The 15,812-nt window shown below is 42.1% G+C and overlaps 1 protein-coding gene across 1 annotated transcript in view; it reads left to right on the forward strand.

The window, feature by feature from the left end:
- LOC109931674 (glutamate receptor ionotropic, NMDA 2C-like) overlaps positions 1-15,812 on the forward strand; it is a 98,873-nt gene that overhangs the window by 56,260 nt on the left and 26,801 nt on the right. The window contains exons 6-7 of the mRNA XM_048611120.1: positions 5,714-5,925; positions 15,409-15,568. Of these exons, the coding sequence (XP_048467077.1) occupies positions 5,714-5,925; positions 15,409-15,568 (372 nt within the window). The remainder of the gene's footprint in view (positions 1-5,713; positions 5,926-15,408; positions 15,569-15,812) is intronic.

Below are 15,812 nucleotides of genomic sequence, written 5' to 3' on the forward strand. Positions count from 1 at the left end.
CTCTTCAACAAAAACCCAGGACAGCATTGTCACTATTCACCCTACCCTGCCCTGTCCTCATGATTTTATAAACCTCTATAAGATCACCCTCAGCTGCCGACACTCCAGGATAAATAGGCCCAGCCTATTCAGCCTCTCCCTGCTTTTCAAACATTCTCATAAATGTTTTCTGAATGCTTTCAAGTTTCGCAACATCCTTCCTATAGCAGGAAGACCAAAATTGCCCAAAAGTGGCCTGACCAGTCTCCTGTACAGCCACAGCATGATCTCCCAACTCCTAAACTCAATGCACTGACCAGTAAAGGTGACCATACCAAATGCCTTCTTCACTATCCTATCTACCTGCAACTCCACTTTCAAGGAACTATGAACCTGCACTCCAAGGTCTCTTTGTTCAGCAACGCTCTCCAGGACCTTACCATTAAGTGTATAAGTCCTGCCCTGATTTGCCTTCCTAAAATGTAGCACCTCACATTTATCTAGAATAAACTCCATCTGCCACTCCTCAGCCCATCTGATCAAGGTCCCATTGTACTCTGAGGCAATCTTCTTCACTATCCACTACACCAATTTTGGTGTCATCTACAAATTTGCTAACCATACCTCCTATATTCAAATCCAAATCATTTATATAAAATCATGAAAAGCAGTGGACTCAGCACCAATCCCTGCGGCACACCACTGGTCACAGGTCTCCAGTCCAAAGAGCAACCCTCCATGCCATCCTCTGGCTCCCATCTTCGAGCCAATTTTGTATCCAAATGGCTAGCTCTCTGCATTCTATGTGATCTAACCTTGTTAACCATCTACTATACAGAACCTTGTTGAATGCTTACTGAAGCCTGTATAGACAATGTCCACCACTCTGCCATCAATCTTCTTTGTCACTTCTTTAAAAAAAAAACTCAATCCAGTCAGTGAGACATGATTTTCTACGCACAAAATCATGTTGACTATCCCTCATCGGTCTTGCCTTTCCAAATGCATGTAAATTCTGTCCCTCAGAAACCCTTCCAACAACTTGCTCACTCCTGATGTCAGGCTCACTGGTTTATAGTTCCCTGGCTTCTCCTTACCAACTTTCTTAAAAAGTGGCACCATGTTAGCCAATCTCCAGTCTTCTGGCATCTCACCCATGGCTAATCAATGATACAAATATCTCAGCAAGGAACCCAGCAATTACATCCCTAGCTTACCCCAAGGTTCTAGGGTACTCCTGAACCAGTCCTGGAGATTTATCCACTGTTATGCCTTCTAAGACTTGAAATGTTAACTCTCATTCCCTCTCCCAGGATGCTGCCAGACTCGCTGAGTTTCTCTAGCATTCTGTGTTTGTTTCAGATTTCTAGCATCTGCAATATTGTGCCTTTAAATGGAAACTTTCATGTCCATGTAAGGGCACATCTCACCATCGCTGGGATTCAACCAGTCACCACATGAGGAAACCAAAAAAAAGTCATGTCGCAGTCATTCAGTGCCTGATTAAGAGATTTGACATTACGATAGGGCTCACCGAGACCTCTCCTGCTTTTCATCGACCTCTCGACTCTTAGCTAGTGACTCCCAGCCCATTCTCACTTGCCTATAGTAAGGAGTCCCAATCCTAGGTCTCTGGTGGGTGCAATACTGCCAACAACCATGTGGCTCTAACAGAGTATGGGGAAGGGGGATGTGATGAGGACTGGGATTCCTTCCCAGGAAGGATCAGTGCGGACCAGTTAAGTGCTTAATGAACCTTCCCAAATTGAACAATGGTGGCAGGATAAGACCCTTTAAATAGACATTAAATGCCCACATAAGGACTTCAATTAATGTTTAGGTGTGAGGCTGTTCTTGATCCTTCCTGCCTTGGACTTGAAGAGGCATGAGGTAGGAAGGAAGCAGAGTCATTGTCCCACACTCTCACATCTGATTAAATGCGTTGCAGCATTAAATTGTACCCTTGTGTGAGCTCTTCTTAAAATGTTCTGAGAATTCAATGTCAGTGACATTCCTATGATTTTCATTCTCCAATTTGTTTCTCTGCCCACTATCATTCTCAATCTCCAGATTTTGTCCCACTTACCATTCTTGCTCCCTGTCTTTACCATATAATCATTCCTAAGTCCAAGTCCAATTTTTCCCACTGGTACCATCCAGAACCAGTGACAGTGACTCCACTTATGATTCTCCATACCAAATTACTTCTCTTCCCAAGAAGATTCTCATTCCCTGGTGTAAATATCTCTCCATTATCTTTCTCAGTCTCAGTGTACTTCATTCCTCAAGATCATTCTCAATTGCCAGTGCCATGTCACCATATTTATATTTTCATCCCTCTTAATTTCATTCTCCATCATACTTCCCTCCCCATTAAAATTCTCATTCTCTAGCACAATTCTGTCACCAAATCCTTCACATTCAATAGTGTATGGTGTTGGAATGCTTTCCCATAGAAATTCAACTTAAAATTACAACAAACGACAGTTTGCATGTAAGCATACAGTTGTAACCGTTCAGAATTAGGTCTCTGAGGCACCATACGGTTTTCATAAAATTACAGTAGTCACTGTATAAACAATTTTTCTTTTATTACTACACTCCAGAAATATCAATAAATCAGTAAAGCTAATGTAAATGCAAGTACAGTAACATCAGAATAACAATGGATAGACTAAAATTCATTAAGCTGTTTTCTACCTTTATTTTAACTTGGCTATGTTGCCCTCTGCATTTTAGAATATTGTTAGCATCCCATATCTAAGGAAGGAAAGGCTAGTGTTGGAGGGGTCTAGAGAAGGTTTACAAGAATGATACTGGGGATGAAGTGCTTGTCATATCATGATCAGTTGAGGACCCTGTCTGTACTCGATGGGGTTTAGAAGGACAAGGGATTATCTGATCGAAACTTACAGAATACGAAGAGGTCTGGATAGAGTGGAAATGGAGCAGATATTTCCACTAGTAGGAGAGATTAGGACCTGAGGGCACAGCCTCATAGTGAAGAGACAACCCTTCATAACAGAGATGAGGAGGAATTTATTCAGCCAGAGGGTGTTTAATCTGTGAAACTCATTGCTGCAGCAGGCTCTGAGGCCAAGTCATTGAGTGTGTTTAAGACAGAGATAGATAGGTTCTTGATTAGTAAGGGGATGAGGGAGAATGCAAGAGAATGGGGTTGTGAAACATATCAGCCATGATCAAATAGTGGAGCAGACTCAATGAGCCAAATGGACTAATTCTGCTCCTATATCTTACGGTCTTATAGCCTTAATCCAAGTTCCATTTCCGAGTAGTGCCTAGACAGATATATTCCATACCATAAGCATATGAGCTGAACAATTTACCTACATTCCATCACCATCCATGTCTGTGCAGATACAAATGCCTCAAACCCTCGGTCTCAGAAAGGTTTTAATTCATCCTAAGGTGTTCCCGCAGGCTACTTGGATAGTGTGAAGTTGCTTAAGCCAATGCAGTGACAAATCTTCTCTCTGTCCATTCTGCCAGGAGTTATCTGTACAATCATCTTAGCTTGTTCAATCATTGTTCAGTTGTAATTCTTGAATCCATAGTAAGCTATAACGATCAGCATAATTAACTGCCACAGCACCACCATATCTGCTGGATGTAATTTCTGACCACCACGTTTGTAGCCATCAGATCCTTCCAAACAATGACATGTTCCCATGTCCAATATCAACTGAAGTTGTATATTAAGTTTCAGCTATGTGCTAGTTAATGTTTATGACAGTCAATTGATTCAAACACTGAATCTGTTGATACCTTGTATGCAGTTACTGCATCTCCTTCCTTCAATTAGCAACACCACTAGGATTAAATTAGGGTTGCTGCAAATGCACATTCTCAGGATGATATTTTAAATTTCTATGATCACATACATAAATATGTATCTGGTGATGAATGACAACAAAACTGTTGCATGAATCAAATTACGTACACACAAGCACATTCAACATCCATAATTATAGATTTGTTTAACCAATGAAATACAACAAGAGCAAGCTTGTTCCTTATAACAAATTCAACTAAAATTACCCTGATGGTAATATCAGATATCACTGTCAAACCTTGAACAAAATTGCAGATCAATTTGGGTAGGACCAACTTATACATACAAAGCATATGTTAGAACTTCCATGGCTCTGAGTAGAACTAAACCTATCTATATTTCCTGCAGTTAAGAATATGGGGAGTCTAATTAACATAACTGTTCCATTCTCAGAATTCTTTTGCTCTGTGCTGTTTAATTTCTTTTCTCATTTTCCTTACCTTTTTGTTGCACATCAACTGTCAATCTAAGGTTTTTTAAAAGCATCTCAAACATTTGTAAGCTGTGAAAACCCTGATATTAATTCTGCTGATATTCACTCCACATTCATCTGCACCAGTTCTTTTCTTTCTCACATGTCTTGTGACTTCACCAGGAATCCATAAAACCATTAAAGGTCGTGTTACCTTCATTACCTCCCGAGGGAGTTGAAGATTCATGACCAGACTGTCACCTTGTCCACTTGTGTAATTCTCCCAATCGCCACCTTTTTGAAAGGCTCTGCCTGCTATTTTGAAGTAACAAGTGAGTGAGAAGTGAGAGGCTTTTAACTGCTCCCCCTCATCTAAAATCACCACTTGAACCACACCCAGCTGCACAAACAGGTATCTTAGAAAAACTTTCATGAACCAACTACAAGCTAAGAAAATTTGAAAATATTATATCAGTCTCAAAAAGATAAACTGCTTTCTACATCAAATTCATTTTGTTACGTAAACAACAGATGCTGCTCTAATTGTAATAAGAGATCTTTGAGATGCCATACTCACTATAGCCATATAATTACTATGATACAGTGAGTTACTCACCATGTGCTCCATTTTCATCTTCCATGCATCCCATAAATAAATCCTAGTGAAACAAAAAGGCATACAACTGACAGCAGAATAACAAGGACTCAGCAGAACACATTTAACTTCTTAATCTCTTTTAATAGTCTTGTTAACATGGTTGTACTGTCCTCTTAGTCTCAAACATTTTCCCCAAAAATATTATTGACAATGTTGGCTTATTCCAAACAATCACAGACCATTAGAATCCACTGAGTGAAATTCAAATGTTTATTACCCTGCTTGTCTCTAGAGATACATTTTCCTTCAACTCCCTGATGTGGTGCATCACAGCTAACAGAAAGCTAGTTTGACTCATCGTGTACTGATTCCACAGACTGACCATGATATTGACATATTCAGATTGTGGAAACAGCCTGTCACACGTGCTTCTATCTCATATGACTCTCATTCTGCAACTTCATTATCATCTCATTAACAGTTCATTTGCTCGTGCCTGTGATAAACAACCTATAAGTCACACTTCCCAGTGTGCTATTCATTCCAACAGGATTTTGAAACTCTTGGGTAAACCTCACCTCACTATTCCCCAGATTCATTCTTTCCCCACTATCAATCCATTCACAAGTGTCAGTATAGCCCCACAAACCCTTCCCATTCCCATGTCAATCACTGTCATTCCTATTCTCCTGTGCCAGTACCTCTCTACTATTCTCATTCACTTGCGTACCTCTCTATCTGCCTCTCTACCTCAACTATGAAAAGTAGATAAAAAGAAATTACAATGGCTGCAAGGTCATATTTAAGGTGACTGCCTCTCTTTGCTTAAGCTGAGAGTAAAATGTAAAGAAATCTCTCCTCACATCTACAGGTTGGAAGGTGGGAAAATGGCTTGATAAGAATGAAATATCCAGTGTGGCCAAGATATGGAAAATTTCAGCAGCCTGTAACTGACAGTGTCCATTTAACTGTTGCCACATTGGAAGAGAGGCCATTTGTGATTGTGGAGGAAGCAGATCCTGAAAATGGAGCTTGTGTACGGAATACTGTCCCTTGCAGGAAGCAAGCAAACCTGAGTGAAAGGTAACAACCTCCATTTTGTGATGTAGCTAATAAACTGGTGTAACACCTGCAGGAGTCACTGGTTCACAATCACATAGAATTAAAAGTCTAATGATGACCATGAAACTCTTGTCAATTTTTGGAAAAACCCATCCAGTTCATTAATGTCCTTTAGGGAAGGAAACTGCCATCCTTACCTGGTTTGGCGTACATGTACAATATGAGCCAGTTGTCTCAACAACTAGAGGAGAAAAGGAATGAAACCAGACGCACCACTTAGCATCTAAAAGCAACAACTTGACATAGACATACTCACAGAACAATTTCTTACACACAACATTCTAGACAATACCATCATCATCCCCAGTGGGAAAAGACATACCCAGCAATGATGGCATCACAGTGGTATACAGGCAGAAAGGCACTGCACTAGGAGTTCTCAACATTGATTCTGGGCCCATGAAGACTCAAGGCATCAGGTCATACACGGAAAAGGAAGGCTGTTGCTGGTCACCACGTACCACCCATCTACATTCCACCCCTACCCAACCAGCTTAGAAATCAATGGTCCTCCATGTTGAGCAACACTTGGAGGAAGCAGAGGGTCACAAGACTTCCTCAGCAACATCACTACTGATCGAGCTGGCTAGGTCCTAAAGGGCACAGCTGCTAGACTGAGTCTGCAGCAGGTGGTGAGGGAGCCAACAAGAGGGAAACACAGTCGACCTTATCCTCAACAACTTCTTTGTTGTATCTGTCCATGATTGTATTGGTAAGATTGACCACCATACAGTCTGTGTGTCACTTTGAGAATACCCTCCATCATATTGTCTGGCACTATCACCATGCTAAATGGGACAGACTTTGAACAGATTTGGCAACAGGAGATGTCTTTAGCCATCAGCAGCAGCAGAACTACTCTCTAACACAATCTTCAACCTCATGGTTCACCATACACCCCACTCTACTATTACCATCAAACTAGGGGATCAGGGCTGGTTCAAAGAAGAGTGCAGGAGGGCATGCTAGGAGCAGTCATACCAAAAAATGAGATGCCAGACCGATGAATCTACATAACAGGAGTATTTCCATGGAAAAATGTGTAAGCCATATGTAATAGCTAGAGCTAAGTGGTTCTATAACCAATGCATCAGATCTAACCTCTGCTGTCCTTCCACATCCAGTCACGAATGGTGATGGACAATTAACAACTCACTGGAGGAGGAGACAAATATTCCCATCCCCGATGATGGGGGAGCCCAGCATATCAGTGAAAAAGACAAGACTGAAGCACTCACAACAATGTTCAGCCTGAAGTGCTGAATGGATGATCTATCTTGGACAGTTCCAGAGGCCCCCAACATCACAGATGACACAGTCTTCAGCCAATTTGATTCACTCTCTATGAAATCAGGATAATGATACTGGATACTGCAAAGGTTATTCCAGCAACAGTACTGAAAATTGTGCTTTGGAACTTGCTGCACCCTGAGCCAGCTGTTCCAGTTTTGCTGCAGTACTGGCATCTACCCAACAATGTGGCAACAATGTCCTGTACACAGAAAGCAAGACAAATCCAACCAGGTCAATTACACTCCATCAGTCTACTCTCGATTATCAGTAAAGTGATGGAAGGCACGGTGGCTCAGCGGTGAGCAATGCTGCCTCACAGTGCCAGGGAGCCAGGTTTGATTCCACCCTCAGGCGACGGTCTCTGTGGAGTTTGCACATTCTCCTTGTGTCTGTGAGAGTTTCCTTCGGGTGCTCCGGTTTCCTCCAACAGTCCAAAGTTGTGCAGGTTTGGTGGATTGGCCATGCTAAATTGCCCATTGTGTTCAGGGATGTGTAGATTAGATGTGTTCTAGGGGGATGGGTCTGGCTGGAATGCTCCGAGGGACAGTGTGGACTTTTTGGGCCGAAGGGCCTGTTTCCACACTGTAGGGATTCTATGATGGAAGAAGTCATCAACAGTGCTAAGAAGCATTACTTGTTTAGCAATAAACTGCTCAGTGATGCCCAGTTTGTGTTATGCCAGGGTCACTGCACTCCTGGCCCCATTACAGCCTTGCTTCAAACATGGGCAAAGTAGCTAGACTCCAGAGGTGAGGAGAGAGTGACTGCCCTCGAGCAAGTGTGGGACCAAGGTGACCGAGCAAAACTCAAGTCAATGAAAGTCGGAAGGGAAAACTCTCTGCTGGTTGTAAACATACCTGACACAAAGGAAGATGGTCAGAGTTGTTAGAGGTCAGTCATCTCAGCTCCAGGACAACTCTGCAGGAATTCCTCAGTGTAGTGTCTTAGGCCCAACCATCTTCAATTAAATAAAAGGAAGGTAAAGGTCAGAGGTGGGGATGTTCACTGATGACTGCAGTTTCCAAATGCAGCAAGACCTGGACCTGGGTTTAGGCTAACAAGTGAAAAGTAACATTCATGCCACACAAGTGTCAAATAATGATCATCTCCAACAAGACAGAATCAAATCATTGCCCCTTATCATTCAGTGGCATTACCATTACAGAATCTACGACCATTAACATCCTGCGAATTACAATTGATCAGAAACTGAACTGGACTAGCCATGTATGTACTGTAGCTACAAAAGCAGGTCAAAGGCTAGGAATCATGCAGCGATTAACTCACTTCAGACTCCACAAAGCGCTTGTCATTGTAGACTCACCTCCCTTAGTACCCTCTTGCCAAGTTATTTTTGCTTATGTGATGTGGGCATCTATGGCTGGGCCAGCATTTATTGCCCATGCTTAATTGTCAGAGGCAGTCACGAGACAGCCACATTGCTGTGGGTCTGGAATCACATGTAGGCCAGATCAGATAAGGATAGTAGATTACCCTCCCTAAATAATTAACCAGATGGCTTATTACAACAATCAACAGTTACTTATATGGATGACTACGACACACCTCTGCAGCAGGTGAGACTTGAACCAAGGCCTTCTGGCCTAGAGGTGGGAACTCTACACTGCACTAGAAGAGCACTTAAAATAGTTGTAACATTTTCCCATGACAGATGTTAAGTTAACTGATCTATAGTTGTCTTCTTTGTCTATTGCCTTTTTGAGCAAGGACATTACATTTGCAGTTTTCCAATCCTATGGGACTTTTCCAGAATCTAAGAATTCTAGGAAGACCATTACCAGTGCATCAACTATCTCATTAGTTATTTCCTTTAAGATCCTAGGAAGCAACCTATAAAGTCCAGGAGATCCATTGTTGTTTGACTTCATTAGTTTCCAGAGTACTTTCTCTCTAGTGAGAGATTATGTTTCTTTCCTCTCCCTTTGGGCACTTTGTCATTCAGGTTTTTTTTGAATGCCATTAGTGTTCTCAACCACGAAAACTTATTCAACTCCTCAGCCAGTTCCTGATTCCCCATTATTATTTCCCCAGCCTCATTCTTTCAGGGGCCTATATTCACATTGGCCTTTCTGTTGCCTTTTAAAATATTTAAATAAACTCTTACCATCTATTTTAATATTACTTGCTAGTTTATCCTCATTATCTATTGCTGCCCTCTGTTCATTTTTTGGTCAGCTTTTGTTGATTTATAATTTTCTCCCAAACCTCTGGTTTGCCACTTGGGCACATTTAATTGTTTCTTTCAATTTGATACAATCCTCAATTTCCTTGGTTAACCATGATTGGTTTATTTCCTTCCTACAGTCCTTCTTCCTCATTGAAATATATCTGTCTTAAAAGTGAGTCATAAACTGTCTTCTTAAACATCTGCCATTGTTCCTAAACTACTTTTTCTGCTAAACTCCTTTCCCAGTCCACTCTAGCCAATGCTGGCCTCATCGCTATGTAATCACCCCTGTTCAAGTTTAACACAATCTCAAACTGAATGCTAAATTCTACTATGTTATGGTCATTGTTCCCTCAGGAGTATTTTACAGTGATCATGTATGATACCTGTCTCATTGCACATTACCAGATGTCAAATAGCCTGATCCCAAGTTTGATCCACAATATGTTGTCCTCAGAAACTGTCCCAAATGTGATCGACAAATTCATCCTTGTGACAACGTTTGCCAGTTGGACTTTCCCAATCTACATGAAGGTGCATGTTACTCATGATTAATGTGCTGCTTTTTATACACGCCCTTAATATCTCCTGATATATTTTCTGTCCTAAAGAACACCTACAGTTAGGGGCCTATAGACTACTCCCACCAGCCTCTTCTTCCCGTTGTTATTTCTTACCACCCATATGGATTCTACATCATCTGATCCAGACCATTTCTATCTCATTCTATCAATGCAGCCCACCTCCCCCCAATCCCTCTATTCTTGCCTATTGTTTTGAAAAAAAAAAATCACAGACCATTGAATATTACGTTTCCAGCTTTGATCTCCTATTAACCGTAATGTTGATGTCTCCGTAATGGCTATAAGATCATACTGATTAAGTTCAATTTGCGCTGTTAATTCATTTAGAGTGTTCCAAATACTAAATGCATTTAAGTAAACAGCTGTTAATTTATGCCTATTTACCATCTTTCTCCCTTTGACCCTATTAGCTGTTTTTGTTTGTGCTTGTAAACTTTGTGTCTTCCTGTTCCACTCTTGGTATTATTATTAAAATATTCCCAGCATGATTTAGGCAAAGCGCTCCCATCCCTCTACCCCAGCATTGATGCCAGTGCCCCATGAACTGAAACCCATTTCTCCCAAACCAATCTTTAAATCATGGATTTAACTCCTTGTCTTTATCTATCCTATGCCCATGGCTCAGGGAGTGATCTTGACATTATTGACATTGGAAATTCTGTGTTTTCGTTTAAATCCTAATAATTGTTCAAAACCTTTCAGCAGAAGCCGCTTTCCAGTGGTATCAATGTCATTGGTACCAATGTAGATGATGACAACTGGATCCCTTCCTCCCCTCTCCAAATTCCTCTTCTTTCCCAAGATGTTACCAGGCAGCCAACCTAGCCTTTGAGACTCATGTTCACAACTTGAGGGAACAGACTATCTCCTAATTATACTGTCCCCACACTACTACATATCTATTTCCTCCCCCCAATTGAATGGTGCCCTGTATCAGGGTGCCATGATCAGTTTGCTCATCTTCCCCTCAGTTTTCACTCTTATCCACACAGCTTGCAAGAACCTCCTAAGTGCTGGACAATTGCAGGTACTGAGGCTCCTTGAAAGCAACCCCTTGGGTCCTCATACCTGCCTGACCTGCAGTCACACCCACTGTCCTTGATGACAGACCAAATCTGAATGAACTAAATCGAAGCGGTGTAACAGCCTCCTGGAGTAAAGAATCCAGGCTGCCAGCTTTGCTGCTTTAATCATTAGTTTCCCCACTGAAATCACTTCTGGGTTGTGGAACTTTTGAGGCCAAGCCAACTGCATTCAAACATGAGCAGCCTCCATCAATCGGATTTAGATGCGGAGTCCATGTTACTATCACAGGCAGGAGTGCCTTGATCGGAGACCCCATCACCCTCAGTATCTCCTCCTCAACCCGTTCATCTCTTTCTCTCGGCTCAACAACATTCCATTTTCGCTTCGTGACAGCCTGGCCTGCCACCATCCTGCACTCTCCAACATCTTGCTACAAGCATACAGTCAGGTAAAGATTAGTGGGAAGCCAGAGGATTGGGAAGCCTTTACAAACCATGAGAGGATAACTAAAACAAACAGTAAGAGGGGAGAAGATGTAATATAAGAGTAAGGTAGCTGGTGATGTAAAAGATTACAAGAGATTTTTACATATCTAAAAAAGGTAAAAGTGGCAAGAATGTACATTGGACTACAAAAAAGAGAGTCTGGAGAATAAGTAATGGGGAAGAAAGGAATGGCAGAGGAACAGAACAGGTACTTTGCATCAGTTTTCACAATGGAAAACACCAGTAGCATACCAGAACCTCAAGACAGGGTCTTGGGCAGAGGTGAGTGTTGTGGCCATCACGAAGGAGAAGGTGCTGGGGAAGCTGAAAGGTCTGAAAGTGGATAAATCACCTGGATCAGATGGACTACACCCCAGAGTTAGAATCATAGAATCCCTACATTGCAGACAAATGCCATTTGGCCCATTGAATCTCCACTGAGCTCCCAGAGAACATCCCACCCAGACCCACCCACCCCCCAACCATCCCTATAACCCCACATTTACCACGGCTGACCCACCGAGCCTGGTCTTCTTGGACACTAAGGGGCAATTTAACATGGCTAATCCACCTAACTTGCATATCTTTGGACTGTGGGAAGAAACCTGAGCATGCAGCGGAAACCCACACAGATGTGGGGAGAATGTGAAAACTCCACACAGACAGTTACAGAGAGTCATAGAATGAGAATCTCAGGAGCAGCTGCAAGATCCATGCTACTCAGTCCATCATTTTAGGATCTCTAAATCTCTCTAATTTCAGTCACCCAAGGTTAGAATAAAACCCTGGCCCTATGAGGGAGCAGTGCTAATCACTGTGCCACCATCCTGCCCTTATGTTCTGAAGGAAGTAGCTGAGGAGATTGTAGAGGTATTGGTGGTGATCTTTCAGGAATCACTGGAGTCAGGGTGGGTCCCAGAGGACTGGAAAATGGCCAATATAACACTCCAGTTTAAGAAGGGAGGGAGGCAGAAGACAGGAATCGATAGGCCAGATAGCCTGAGCTCAGTTGATGGTAAGATTTTAGAGACCATTGAGATGAGATTATTTGGAAGTGCATGGTAAAATAGAGCTGAATCAGCACATTCATTAATGGGAGATCAAACCTAATAAATCTGTTAAAAAATTCTTGCAGAGGTAATGACCAAGTTGGACAAAGAAAAGCCAGTGACCATGATCTATTTGGATTTCCAGAAGGCCTTTGATAAGGTGCTACACAGTAGGTTGCAAATTAAGATAACAGCACATGTGATTACAGGCAAGGCACTGGCATGGATAGAGGATTGGCTGACTGGCAGAGGCAGGGAGTAGGGATCAAGGGGTCTTTTTTAATTTGGCAGCTGGTGACTAGTGGAGTTCCACAGGGGCCTGTATGGAGACCACAGCTTTTCACATTATACATTAGCGATCTGGATGAAGGAACTGAGGGCATTGTTGCTAAGTTTGAAGATGATACAGAGACAGTTGCAGGTGCAGGCAGTGTTGAAGAAAGGGGGAGGCTGCAGGACTTCGTAGGTTAGGAGAGTGGGCAAAGAGTGGCAGATGGAATATAATGTGGGAGTATGAGAGACTATGCACTTTGATGAGAAGAATAGAATCATAGACTATTTTCTAAATGGTAAAAGGCTTCTAAATGGTAAAATCTGAAGCATAAAGGGACTTGGGAGTCAAGTTCAGGATTCTCTTAAGGTTAACATGCAGGTCCAATTGGCAGTTAGGAAGGCAAATGCACAGTTAAAAATCATTGCAAGAAGATACAAATGCAGAAGTGTATTGTTGAGGCCTTACAAGGCTCTAGTTAGACTGCATTTGGAATATTGTGGGCAGTTTTTAAGGAAGGATTACTGGATTGGAGGGGGTTCAGGGGAGGTTTACAAGAATGATTTCGGGAATGAAGGGCTTATCGTATGAGGAATGGTGGAGGACACTGGGTCTGACTCAATGGAATTTAGAAGGATGACAGGGGAATCAGATTGAAACTTTTAGAATATGGAGAGGCCTGGGTAGAGTGGACATGGAGAACATGTTTCCACAAGTAGGAGAGATTAGGACACAAGGGCACAGCCTCCAGAGCGAAGGGAAAACCCTTTTAGAACTAAGATGAGTGGAATTGCTTCAGCCAGAGGGTGGGGACTGTGTGGAAATCATTACCACAGAGGGCTTTGGAGGCCAAATCACAGAGTATTTAAGACAGAGATGGATAGGTTCTTGATTGGTAAGGGAATCAAAGATTACAGGGACAATGCAGGAGATGGGGTTGAGAAACATATCAACCACGATCAAATGGTGGAGCAGACTCGACATACCAAATGGCCTAATTCTGCTGCTATGTCTTTTCGTCTCATCTCCTTTGTCATTGATACAAAGTCACCACCCATCCAGCTCAAGTCCCTTGCAAAATACAATCACACTTGGATTTATCTTGCTTTTTGTAGCAGAACATACCTAGGAATTTTCCAAATTGCCAGTTAGTGCCTGCATTTTAGTTGTATTACAGTACTTGACTTTGGGTTTGACTAGTTCTGGAGCATAAGTCTTCATTACTACGGTTAAAATGTAGTCAGGACCCACGGACTTTGCAGTATCCAGTGCCTTCAGTCATTTGTTTAAACTGTATCAAAATTGTGACAAGGGGAACCTCAGAGCAAAGGTGAGATGCATTAACCACCACTTTTAGATAAAGAGTGATGCAAATCTTTCAATCTTGCTTTTACATTGGTTTGTTGGGCTCTGCAATCATTGCAGATGAGAATGTTTCTGAAGATTCCTCTATTTCTTTGTTGAATTTTCCACTGACAATTACAACAAAATGCAGCAAGATTGCAGGACTGTAATCTGGTTTGTTGGTTATGGGGTTGCTTAGCACTGTCTCTGGCACACTGATTCTATTATTTCATATGCATGTGGCCCTCTGTTATAGCCTTACTGGGTGGGACCTTGCTTTTAAGTACACCTTGTGCTGCTCCTGACATCATCATCTACACTCTTCATCGAGGCAGGGTTAATACCCTAGCTTGATGGTAGAGTGAGGGAGAGGGTATGCCACGATGTTACAAGTTGTGGTTGAATACGGTTCTGCTGTTGCTGCTGGCCCACAGCTGGATGCACAGCTCTAGGAAGCAAGATCTGTTTTAGCACTGTGAATGTGTCATACAATATAGTGGATTGTCTTCAGTGTGAAGAGAGGATTTCATCTCAAGAACTGTGCAGTGGCCACACTTAACAATACTGTCATGAAGGTCTCTTTGCCCATGTCTGACCTGATATTGTGATACATCCTGGGGTCTGAATCAATGCTGAGGAATCCCTGTGCCATTCTCTCCCAACCACATACAATTGTACCACCACCACTGACAAGTTTGTTTGCTCAGTGGGAAAGGACATATCCAGGAATGATGATGGAGGAATCAATATTCATAGGATGCAGGTATTATTCACAAAGCCAGCATTTATTACTCATTTCAAATTGTACATCAGTGTCTTGCTGGATCATTTTATAGGGCAATTAAGAGTCAGTCAATCATGTAGACGTGGATTTGGAGTCACATAAGAGGACACCAGGCAAGGAGAGTAGGTTTCCTTTCTTAAACAGGCTTAATGAACCAGATGGGGTTTTACAATAATCCTGTCATTTTTTTCCATTATTACTGATCATCATTACTGATATCAACTTAGTTTTTTGTTCCAGAATAATTCAGTTAGCTGAATTTAAATTCCCAGGCAGCCATCTAGGGTTTGAGATTATGTCTCTGATCACGAGCCCACATCTCTGGACTTGTCAGCCTGTAACTTGTTGTGAAACTTCTTAAAAATCCGTGCCAAGCCCTGATCTATTGTAATGCATTGTCTTAACCTAAACATATTTCAGCATTGCAGAGACATACACAAAGTTGTGTTGTAAAGGATTCTGCATCGACATCCTGAAGAAACTCGCGAAAACTGTCAAATTTTCCTATGACCTTTACCTAGTGACCAATGGTAAACATGGCAAGAAGGTTCGGGGAATCTGGAATGGAATGATTGGTGAGGTATGGAGTTCATGTCCTCTCTGACTGGGTCTTTAAACCAAAGAGGAACAATTCATTAAGGAACAAGGAAAAATAAACGTCAGTGGATAGGGCCCATAGGTGACACAGGATGGGGAGGTTGAGTGTTGCAGCAGAATGGAAATTGTGGGATTGAAGGTCAAGTTGTCATTGGGAGTGCTTGACAAAGATTATTTAACAGAGACCATGCACCCAACCAGCAACACATGCTCAAAGAGACCCAACT

This window comes from Rhincodon typus, chromosome 23, assembly GCF_021869965.1.
Source record: "Rhincodon typus isolate 14 chromosome 23, sRhiTyp1.1, whole genome shotgun sequence".
NCBI lineage: Eukaryota > Metazoa > Chordata > Chondrichthyes > Orectolobiformes > Rhincodontidae > Rhincodon > Rhincodon typus.